General features: G+C 33.5%; 1 protein-coding gene and 1 pseudogene across 1 annotated transcript; both read right to left on the bottom strand.

The window, feature by feature from the left end:
- Positions 1-3,218: 3,218 nt before the first annotated feature.
- LOC132803785 (MDIS1-interacting receptor like kinase 2-like) lies at positions 3,219-5,075 on the bottom strand (annotated as a pseudogene).
- On the bottom strand, positions 5,076-6,129 carry LOC132803784 (probable leucine-rich repeat receptor-like protein kinase At1g35710). The gene is made up of 2 exons (XM_060817309.1): positions 6,074-6,129; positions 5,076-6,006 (listed from the first exon to the last, which is right to left on the bottom strand). Exons 1-2 carry the CDS (start codon positions 6,127-6,129, stop codon positions 5,076-5,078), a joined length of 987 nt encoding a protein of 328 aa, XP_060673292.1.
- Positions 6,130-12,405: the final 6,276 nt, after the last annotated feature.

Here is a 12,405-nt window from a genome sequence, read left to right as displayed (position 1 = left end):
AAAGAAGCCATTTGGCTTAAGGGTCTGTTAACATAACTTAAAACACTTAATCAAGAGGTCGTTTTATATTCAGACAGTCAAAGTGCAATCTACTTGTGTAAAAATCCGGTGTTTCATGAAAGATCTAAGCATATTCAGGTCAAGTATCACTTTATCTGAGATATGACAGCTCAACAGGTGATTAAGTTGAAGAAAATCCCTACTGAGCTCAATCCTTCTGATATGGGTACAAAGGTTCTAATTGTTAGCAAGTTTAATACTTGCAAGAATCTGCTCCAAGTTGGAGTAGGATGATTTGATGATGGTTATTTTTGCTGGGCTGGTGATGAGCTTCTGTTGAATTGAATTTGAGGATTAGGTGGAGATATATGATGATTTAATCCTCAAATTTATCTTATATTGCTGCTGTAATGTGCTGTAGAAACTGGTGCAGAAACTGGTGCAAAATCTGGTGCAGAATCTGTTTTGAGTGTTTTGAAGCTTTAGGAGGTCAAAATGGTGCACTTCATTATTTTGGAAGTAAAGAATGGTAAAATGGTCACCTTGCCTCACATCTTAAGTAGAGTGATGTCGTTTTGAGCAACACTTGTTATATTTATATAGCTTTCTTCTTCACAACTTGACAGAGAGTAAAAACATAAAATTTTCAAAAAATTGCAGAAGGCGGGAAAGCTCCAAGACTCTTTTTCATTCCCTCGTGTTCTTCTTTGTGTAACTGATATTCTTTGTGAGTTCTTTGTGAGTTTGGTAAAGAACATAGAGTGTAAAGGGTGTAAAAGGGGTGTTTCCATAGTTTGAGTTTTGTAATTGTTTCCTAGACAGCAGCTGTTCAATAAAATACCAGAAGCTCTCACAAGAGCAACGAGGACGTATGCAATCTTGGCCGAACCTCGCTAAATCTTGTTGTTGTTTGTGTGACTTAGTTTTTTCCAGTTTTGCTTTCTGATTTTCCAACATGAACCAATAAATTCACTTGTAATCTGGTAAATTATGTGTTTACTCGACATAATTTCTGTGGTTCTACTCTTCTCCTTTCCCATAAACATCTTATATATCCATTCAATTCTTCATAAAAACAGGTGAAACAATCAATTCTGTTTCTTGAAATATTTAACGCAATATCACCCTTACAGTTCAAATGTAAAAGACAAATACAGTGTTAGACTTTTCTGTCATGATGCATTAAAAGAACATTCCAGTTATTAAATGTTGTTGTCACTGTTTCAACTTACTCTTGAATGACTTTGTTAGATACCTAATCACAGAATTTTGCACAAGTAATGAAATTGCTTATCTAAACTACTTTTGCACAAGCAACCGACACCTATTAGTAGCTATTAGAATTAGCTGGCGTAATAGTACACACACGTTTTGGCTTATACTAAATTCCTCTTTATATTTTTTCCTTTTCTTTTCTTTTGCATGTTATAGTATATTCCTTTATTTATCCTTAATAAACAAATCATGGTAGCTTGATGAAAGTAGTTACAGTATAAATGAGTTGCGTAAGTCGTTGCTTGAGTGCATCTTTACCATTTTATCCCAGTCCTGATAATGTGAAGGGAATAAGTAGCATTGTTCTATTGAAGGATTCGATTGACACTTTGTGGTGTAGAAATTCTTATGAACAACTTGTTATATTGTAGTGTTTGACATTAATTATATCTGCTTCTTTTGATTTCCCCTTTTCTTGAAATGTAAATTTTTCACGCATCATAATCAGTGATTTAGAGCTGATATACTAGTTCAATGTACAATTTTAACAGCTTTGCAACAGTTTCATGCAACCTTCTTCTTCTTCTTCTTCTTCTTGTGCATAGCAAAGACTGTTATCTCAGATAGAGTAACTAGTCTTAGAAAATATAGAAAAACAAAAATAAAAATGGTGGGTTCACTAGACACTTCAATATCCACTCACCCTCAAACATGGTCTTTTAAGATACTTATATTCTATTAACCATCGATGAAAATTATGTACAAGGAACATAATCAATCACATTGAAAGTCCATTGAAGGTTTTACTATGGGAAAATATAAAATTAGAAGTCTTCTATTTACAGTTTATTGATGATACACTGCTTTCATTTTTGGGAGAAGAAAAGAATTTGGTTTGCTGCAGATTCTTAATGTGTCTTATGGAGTAAAAATTAGCATGTCAAAATGTATAGCATCCAGAGTTGAAACCTGAAACTGCTCTATTAATGATTTTCAAATCATAGCTTGTTGGGAGGGGTGTGTTGTATAGGAATGACCTGTATATGAGATTTTTTAAGTATCCCAATGGGAGGGAATTATTCTTTTGGGATCTAATGGTACAATTTTCAAAGGTTTTCAAACGCCATGAATGTTGGAAAAGAGATTCCACCACACCACCCCCCCCCCCCCCTAAAAGGGGCAGAAGACTTGCTTTGGTAGCAATATATTTTGTCAAGTATCCCTATCTACTATCTTTCTTTGTTTAGTTCCAACAAGGATTTGTATGAGATTGTTTTCTGGGAGGAGAAAAGGCCATTTCCTTTCTTGGACAGCAGTATGAAAGAATTAAATAAAAGGGAGGATCAGAAATGAGAAATATCAAAATGGGAAATCGTTTTTACCCACAATTATTTAATGATCGCTTTATATATGTATAAGTTTGGCAGTTAGAAGTTTAAAGCATTTAATTCTCTTGTGATTTCCAAACCTTGCCATTTTCATACTTGTTTGAATGTCACATGTTCTGTTAAGGCTTAGCTGGTTGACATCAGTCTAGTAAGTTCATCTCGCTAAATGTCATCTTTTGTTTCTCGGTCTCATCCGAGAAACAACTTTAGGTCCTTATTCTGTTTTCTATCATTGTTTTGGATTTCCAATTTCTAAAGGAGTAGCAACCTATGTCTCCAATTTTCAGAGAACTTTGCCTATAGCTTGGATAGGACTTTTGTGGCTTTACATATACAAAGATACTAGATCGCAGTATACAATTACTAGTAGGATCCGAAAAGTTTGCTCTTTTGGTTAAAAGTTTCATCATTCCAAGACAATTACATAATAAATATAAATAATGTTTACCATTTCAAATAGCATAAACCCTTCAATAGTAACATGTTGAAAACTAAAGGATAGTCAAAATTCATGCATTTTAACACAAATGAAAATTTTCAGGGGGGACAACACAAAATGCGAAGTAACAAAGCTGAACTGAACTAATTTCTGACTCCTCAATAAATTTTAGCCATCTATCGGTTCATGAGGTGTCCTATCATAATTTCATGGAAACAATGATCTGCTAGTGGTGTCCTGCGCTCAGCAATTTGTTTGGAAACACTATCCATTGTTGGTCGAAGCTTTGGGTCAGCATTTAAGCATGCAAATGCAATTGAGGCAACAAGAGCAACGTTATGTACAGCCAACCAACGTCTCGGGGGTGCTAAGCGTTGGTCTAATATTTCAATTAGCTTTAGATTTTGCATTGAAGATGATGATAATGATGACAAAATTTCCTTTGGATGCTTTCCGATCAGCGTTTCAAGTGTCACCACTCAAAAGCTATAACCATCGCATTTTACGGTTACAGCTATGGTGTAGGCAAGCTCTACAATTCACATGAACACAAAACAACTTAAATATTAATTTATTAATTGGTTTGTAATTAAAAAAAAAAATTATGTGAAAGAGAGTTCAATATATAGCATTGAAAGAAAATTTGAAGTTCTCTTTAAAAATAATTAGTTTGACCATGAAGTGTGTTCCATTTATTATGCGCATTTATCAATAATATTGATGATATAAATAGCCTTTTTTTGCCTGCCCTGAAATGTGACAATTTAATGATTGAAGATCAGAGAGAAAACTATATAGGAAGAGTGTAAAGTTTTACCTGGAGCAACATAACCATAAGTACCGGCCAGTATGGTGGTTTGAGTGGTGGAATTAGGATCGAGGAGTTTTGCAGTGCTAAAATCAGCTACAACAGCTTCTAGTTTTGAGTTGAGTAGGACATTGTTGGTGGTTACATCACGATGTACAATTGGTGGAGTGCAATCATTGTGCAAATAACACAATGCATTCACTATGCCTTTGATAATGTTCACCCTTTTCTTCCAATCTAATTCCATAGCCTCCACATCATTATTCAGGACACAAAACAAGCTCCCCCTTTCCATGTACTGATAAATTAAAAACATGCACCTTTTATGCAAACAAAATCAATAGAGTCTCACAATGTTTCGGTGCTTCAATTATGTCAATGTTTTCACCTCATTCTCAAAACTCTTTCTCAAAGCAGGTTCTTTGACCTCTGAAGTGTGCAGTTTTTTCAAAGCAACCACTTTGCCGTTAGGCAGCTGCACTCTGTAAACACTTCAATAACCATCTGTGCCAATGCAATACCTTATATCGAAATCCTCTGTTGCTTGAATGATGTCTTTGTATACTAAATTCCCATCATAATTCCTTACTGAAAATATATCTCCATTCTTTGTTGCAATTGTCTCATCAAGTGATTTGATCTTTTTATTTTTGCACCCACGTTTGAAGAACATTGCCCATATAATAAACACAAGAAATGACGACGCAAGAATAACAGAGGTGGAAACAATAATCAATTTAACTTTGTTGATGATGCCAGTACTTGGTCGGTTAGCATGAAACAAACATGAGCTATTATATAAATATCCCTCTGCATCAAATGTTCTTATGGTAGAGCCAAGATAACAAGGGATGCAGCAGTTGAAATGGTTACCGGCAAGGTTTAAGGTGGCCAAGTTTACAAGGTCAGCAAGTTTATACGGTATTTCTCCAACAAGCAAGATGTTATTGAGGTCCAAAGAAGTGAGTGTAGAAAGGGAACATATCTCAATCGGTATGCTTCCGCTGAAGTGGTTGTATGACAAGTCAATATCTTGTATACTCCGAAGACCACCTAAAGATGGAGTAATAGGACCCATGAGGTTGTTAGAACTGAGTTTCAATCTTGCCAGGTTCTCCAAATTCCCTATTCGGGAAGGCCATGAACCACTTAACTGGTTCTGACTGAGGCTCAAGTAATATAAGTTGGTTAAATCACATAGAGTAGAAGGTATCGCACCAGTTAATCAGTTATCACCAAGCAGCAATGATTCCACATTTTTCAGATATCCGATTTCTGGAGGGAGTTGTCCATTGAACATATTTACACTTAAGTCGAGATAAAACAGGTTCACTAGCCCCAGAATCGGAGGCAGCTGTCTCATAAGCATATTTTCATGAAGATCTAGGCGAGCAAGGTTGGTCATTTTCCCTATTTCCGGAGGAATTGAGCCAGTGATATTGTTTGAATCAAGTGAGAGAGCAGTTAATTTGGATAGTTGACCAAGACTTGATGGAAGTGATCCATTAAGCATGTTCTTACCAAGGTCTAGATAAGTAAGGTTGGTCATTTTCCCTATTTCCGAAGGAATTGAGCCACTGATATTGTTTGAATCAAGTGAGAGAGCAGTTAATTTGGATAGTGGACCAAGACTTAATGGAAGTGGTCCATCAAGCATATTTCTGGGCAAGAACAAGAATTGAAGATTTTTCAGCTTTCCTATGTGGATTGGAATGGAACCATTAATTTCATTAGAAGAAGCGTCAAACTCCATTAAATGGGTGAGGCTTGTGATTGAAAGTGGCAACTGGCCATTGATTTGATTGGCAAAAATATCCAAATGAGTGAGGTTGGTTAAAAGACCAAGTGATGAAGGGATTAGACCGTACAAGATGTTGACGCTCAAGTTTAGTGCAACAAGTGTGTTTAAATTGCCTAATTCTGACGGTATGGAATCTTGAATATCATTAAAAGAAATGTCAAGCACCACCAATTGGGAGAGGTTTCTTAGTGAAAGAGGTAACTCACCTGAAAGATAATTATGAGAGAGGTCGAGGTAAGTGAGCTTCGAAAGAGTGCCGATCTCTGGCGGGATGCTCCCATGGAGTCCAGCTGCAGCAAGATCCAGATGGATTAAATTCGGAAACGAAGAGCCATTAAGAAATTTCCCAAGTTCGCTTCCATATAGAAAAAACTTATGTATAGAAATACGGGTAATGCTTCCAGCATGATTGCGAGAGATACCAGGCAACTTGCAAGAAGTTGTGGTTATGGAATTGAGATATGCAGGACTCCACCATTCATATGCAAGCAAAGCCTTTACTTCTTGTTTAGGAGATTATTCAACAGAGCCCAGAACAAGGGAAGCACAGGAAATTAATGCTACTGCTACCGCAGCAAAACTGGATATGGAATTGGAAATGGAGGATGCTATCATGCTCTCTGATAACTATCTACTTTACTTGAAAGCAATTTTCTAAGAAGCATTATATATAGTAGGCTCTCTTATGCCTTTTTCTTTTTTCTTTTTCTTTTTTGTGTAATTTTTACTTATAATCCTTGTTAACATTAATTGGATTGAAGTGAGAATAATATTATACAAACTTTGAATGCATCATTTAAGGTTATGGGCCCAATTAGTGCTCCCCTCAATTTCCTTCTCCCTTTATTCTGTTCTTGTTTGTATTCTCTCAAAAGCGATTGGATGTGGAAAACTGGATTTTGGAGCTAGAATAATTAAACAATTAAGTGCTGTTTGTTTGTGTGTTTAATTTTTAATTCTTTTGTTTTATTTATTTATTTTTTTACGAAATTGTATATAACGTGCTTATTTCAATTGTATGTTAATGTTAATTACTAATTTTAGAGTTTATTATACATATCAATCAATTATAAACATAAAAAATATATATATAAGAAAATTTAAAAATTAAAAACTAATATAATTTTAAATTGTGCTTCATTTGATGTTTATATATATATATATATATATATTTTCTACTCTTTAGACTTATAAATAATTAAGATATATAATCACTACTAATAAACGTTAACAAACATTCAAGTAAACATGTTACATTCAATTTAGTCGCCAAAAAAAAGCAAAACCTAATTAATAAAAGATACCTTGTTTACTCTTAACGATACATGGAAAAATGGATTAAATTGATAAGCTTCAAATCTCTCTTTATTTGTATAGAAACATTTCAAATTATTGGTTTATCAAATATCAAAAAACGCTTTTAAAGCATCCCAATTTTTATGCAAGAAAACAATAACATCAATGCTGCCGTGTTGACGACGTGGGATTGACTGACTGTGAGCATGTCATATATTACTCATATCAAAAAATTGGTGCACTTTTGATTTGTCCCCTTTTTCGTTTCTTTGTTTGTATACAGTTTTTCTCACGTCTCTCTCTCTCTCTCTCTCTCTCTCTCTCTATATATATATATATATATATATATATATATTACATATCCATTTCTCTTATATTTGTTTTTGAATCATTTCTCGTATATTTAATAGTTATCTAAAATAAGTATAATATTTACGCTTCATCTATGATATTTTAACAACATATTTTAACAACATATTTATTGAATCAACATACTTAATTAACATTTTTAATACAATATTTATACACTAGAATCACAATTCAACACAATTAATTTTGTTAATAACATAAAGATATAATACAAGAACTTAGCTTCTTCTTTTTTTTAATTATATTGAATCTAAGTTGCAAATTTTTTTTTGCTCTATTACACAATATTTTTGTTGTTAACTTCTTTTTTTTTTTTATGGCTTTCAATTACTTTAGTTGCTTAAACATAACAAAATCAAATTTTTATTTGTATTTTACCTTAAGAAGTATGCTTATTTTATTTTTATAAATTTTGTCTGAACATTGAGATTCAATTTCTCTAAAAGAAATTCAGAAAAAATTAAAAATTAACAGCTAGTATATAATATAATTAGTTGGATTACAACATAGTAAAAATTTTATTTTTATAACACAGTAAAAGTTTTATTTTTGTATACTTTTGTATCTTTTCATGCCATAAATTAAAATATAATATAAATCTTATTATATATCACGGTGCCTTTTGAAAAGTTTTCTGAGTCCGCCATTGAGAGCAACCATACGAAGGGAAAAAAAAAATTGTAAATACCAACCAATTATTGATATGAATAATATCCGGGGAATTTGGCCCAATGCCCCCATAGGGATGAGCTTCACGATTTTTACCCCTTCATTTGCTATTTTTTTTTTCTACCCTTTCAATTTTTAATAATCCCAAAATACTCTTATATCCAAATTAAATATTTTTATTTTTTTTTTATTTTATGTTATTTCTTTCTTTTCTTCACCCGACTGTTCTCGTCTCCTTCATCACTCTTCCCTAAAGCTGGCTCATCTCTTCTCATTCATCCATCAAGCTTTCTTCACCTAGTTGCCCTTTTGCTGAACAGCCCTGTTTCATCTCTCTGGTCACCAAAATTCCATACAAAGAAAGAAATTGATGGTTTGGAATTCGAAATTAGGGTATTATGAAGAAGGAGGATGTGGATTTGTATAAGAAGCTTAAAGGTGGTACTGCATGGCGGAAGTAGATGCCTAAGCTTGATGTTTCACTTGGCCTCTATGATAAAATGCCTAGTCTGTTTGCTTCATTTTTCCTTTGACTTTTCGATTTGAGTGGTTTCTAGGGTTTATTTAAAACATTTGTGGTGTGTGATTTTTTGTTTTTTATTTTTTTTTTCTGATTGCTTTTGGGATAAGTTGGAATCGAAATTAGGGTTATGTTTTTTTGTTTTTGCTATTTCTATAATTTTTTTCCTTATGCTTTTGTAATTTTTGTTTTAGGTGGTGTTCGGTGTGCGATTTAACGGTCTGATAATGAAAATCAGCAAGGATTTGGGAATGGAGGATGGGGATTTTATGGTGGAGACTTGCATTACACATACTCTACCCCCGACATTGACGCTTGAGAAAGGATTAGAGAGTATCAAAGATGCTATGGGGAAGTTGAAGCTGAATCCTTCTTCTACCTCCAATGGGTTCTTTCGGTTTCAGGTACTGGAAAATTCCGTAAGACTTTGCTGTTTTGATACTATGTCGTTTTGTTTGGTTTTCATTTCATATGTGATTCTGTGAGGATTTCTAAAGGTTGCTGTGCCTTCCAGTGCGAAAGCTTTGGATTGGTTTGCCTGTCATTCTGAGTCTTGCGAGGTTTTCCCTCTGTTTTTATGTCGAAAGAAACAGAAAATCTTGATTGTATGTGAATGAAATCGTTGGAGTTTTTGGAATTGGGTCTGCTGTTCACTTTACACGGAGTTCTTCTTCTATCTCAGGAGAGAAGACAACGACCAAAAGGTTTAGATTCTCGTATCTCTTATTTCTCACTCATCAAAAGCGTCTCCTATGATGATTTAGGGGTTGCATTTGGTTTTTGTTGTTTGTTGTCTGTTGTTCATTATATATATATATATATATATATGTAAAAGTAATTTTAACTTTATTAGGACAAGAGTTCATTTTTCCCTATTGAGCTTGATGGCTGAACTGGTTAAAGTTGGGGGTTTGTAATACGGTTCCCCAACTCCATAAAAGAAAAGATTGCCCTTTGAATAGTTAGTCTGAAAGATGGATGTTTCAAACTTCTATTTGGAGGGTCATGGACAATTTTGGAGCTATTGAAACTTACGGCTTACCCTATTCCACTGACATCAAGGTGCAACAGGTTATGTAATCATTTTTTTAAGTGGCTTTAGGCTAACGAGCAAAATATGTGTTGAATAAGAACCCAAGATTTGTTAGTTATTTTGTTGAAAGGTCTATTTGGAAAATGACAAAGCAGAAATGAAATTGGATATTAACGTGAACTCTTCATTGGCAATTATGTAAGGAATGTTTCAACATATATGCTAAAGGCTCTAAAACATTTTATGAAATTTAGAATAATTTTGTCCATTTATTGGAAATTTATGGTTGGTATGAAAAATTGATTAAGTAATGATGGTTAGTTGCTTATGGTTATGAATCTAATTATGATGCAAAATCTGTTGCCTTTAAGGTTCCTGCGTGTTTGATAATTTGCATTTGGTATTGCAAATATGATGCATACTGTAGTGGCAATTTTGTTATCTGTATTTAGGTGTACGTTGTTTTGCATGGATACTTGGGTCTTTTAGATTTGTATGAATCTTTTCCTTGACAGCTCTAAAAATGGTAGCTAGATGCTATTAAATTTAAGTAATGTTTGTGGTTTCTCCATAGATAGAACAAACGAGCTCTTGCAAAATAAGGGTAAAACTTCAACTGTTCATTAGTCACGGTTTTGCATGTGATAGTTATTTAATTTATTGCTTTACGTAGTTGCATGTGATACTTATTTAATGTATGTCTTTGCTATACTTAGTTGCCTGGTGTCATTGCTTATCTTTTCATTACCGTAGTTGTGTTGTGTAATGGTATGCTTTTTCTTATTCTTCTACTGTTTGTTATTTATTAATTTTTATTAATTTTTGGTTATTGGCATTCCAAAGCATTATTGAATGTTGATCATGTTGATGTTTTGTTTGATTTGTTGCATCTGTGGTGTGTAGTTTGTTCTCTGCTACATGTTTTGTACTTGTTAGATTACTGGTGGATGAATTTGATGCTGCACTTTGGAAGGTTGGCAGAGGTTGACAAGGAAGTAGCAAAAGAACTTGATGGAAAACATTTTCACATTCTTCCTTTTCTTGCTGTTTTGGAGATTTGGGCATCCTTCAGCAAATCAGTCTATGAGATTGGATTTTGGTCTATACAATTCATAGAGAGTAAGGGATATTACTGAGTATGAGCTATTGCCTCAATTGTTAGATTTGAACCTTTATACTTCTTTATGGATACTCTAGGTACTTAATTATTTTCTTTGAAACTTGTATGCTAAATATTGTAACTAACTGCAGATATTTCGTTTGATTTCATCCAGGTATCAAATCGGTCTCCGTTTTAGTGGAGGTGCCCCGTATGCTTTCAATGCTGTTACTAAAGTTTTGAATTATACCAATTGTGGTGCCAGTTGGTGTTCGAGATTTTGACATTGATGGGGAACATTAGGTCAATTCGGGATTGATACCAACAGAGGTTGTTGTAGGAGCTGTAATATTCTCTAGTTTTTATTCATAAAACACTTGTACAATTTCCTCTTGCTAATTCAGATTTTGTTTTTAGTTTTTATACATGATTCTCATGTCAAGATGATGTGTAAGGACCCAATTTCATTATTAAATTCTCCATATTATTTGATATGTGGAAAAGCAATAAATAAGAAGGATGAGAATTTAAATGGATCGTAATTGAGTTCTCAAATATTGGCTCTCTAGTTTCTAACCATTAGAACTTGTTTGAATGGTATGCATTGAAATGTAGGTGGTTTTAGATTGTAGACTATTCCCAGCTTGCAAGCTTCTTCCAATCACTTTTAAAATGCAACTCCATGGTAGTATGTCCAAACCAAAGTTGTTAGGAGGGAATTAATTGTGCACTTATGAAAACTATTCAAATAAATGGATATGAAAGTGTAAAATAAATGTAACATTTTCCCATTTCTCATCTACCCTCATTTCTCATTAACTGTCGAATAAAGTGGAAAATATTAAAATAAATTTTTTTACCATCTCTCATTTCTCATCTACCCTCATTAACTTCTATCCCTCTCTCTTACTCTCCCTGCTACCACATTAAATGAATCCTGTGTGTCTTCCTCTCTCTTTCTCTTTTGTTGGTTACGTACCTTTCAGCCTTTCTTCGCACTGACGAACCATTACAGAAAACACAATACCACCTTCAATTCAGTTCACTCTCCTTGCATACCCCCAACCTTTTGTGATAACAACAAGACTGAAAATCTTCATTGTGGAGCTCATACACTTCAAAAGGGTATAATTAAATTGTACGTTTCTGCGGATCAGAGTTAAAGATTTTTTGGTATGTGTATATATATACATATATAAATATATATATATATATATATAAATATATGTACAGATATGTATACATTTTTCCCTTATATTGGATTCATTGTTTGTCACGTTTTGACATGATATATAAGTGCAAGTTCTATATTGGTGCTATTTTATGTAAAACAATCCATAAATGGTTCGGAAATTTCCATTTGAAAATTACAACCTTTGTTTGTTACATATGGTCCATCAGTAATTATGAAACACTTGCTTGTTGGAAATTTAAAGGCGGTTCCATCGGAATATTTAATTTTTCCATTTTCTAAAAGCAAACCGATTGGACAATCGAATTTGTCCGCTTCTCTAATGTTATTGTAAACGAATGACATGCTAAATGTAACTATATTTATGATGTTTAACAAAATAATCCACAGAACACCACATTGTCAACATTGCATCCATTCAAGCTAACGTTATGTTATGATTTAGCACATGTGCCACAAATTTGACATCTTAATCTACTTGATCCATTATGTCTGTCAAGAGTAGCTATTCTACTAGGTGTTAATATGCAACATTTAAAATGCATTTGTACTCATTTATAGAAAATGCATTTGTAT

Source organism: Ziziphus jujuba, chromosome 5 (genome assembly GCF_031755915.1).
Source record: "Ziziphus jujuba cultivar Dongzao chromosome 5, ASM3175591v1".
Taxonomy (NCBI): domain Eukaryota; kingdom Viridiplantae; phylum Streptophyta; class Magnoliopsida; order Rosales; family Rhamnaceae; genus Ziziphus; species Ziziphus jujuba.
This window is presented reverse-complemented; position numbering and strand designations above follow the sequence as displayed.

Bases quoted from the DNA above. Each gene is read 5' to 3' on its own strand.
- LOC132803784 (XM_060817309.1), bottom strand. From the start codon at position 6,129: ATGGTGGAGTCCTGCATATCTCAATTCCATAACCACAACTTCTTGCAA. The intron at 6,007-6,073 runs GTATCTCTCGCA...TCTATATGGAAG, and splicing joins AACTTCTTGCAAGTTGCCTG to CGAACTTGGGAAATTTCTTA.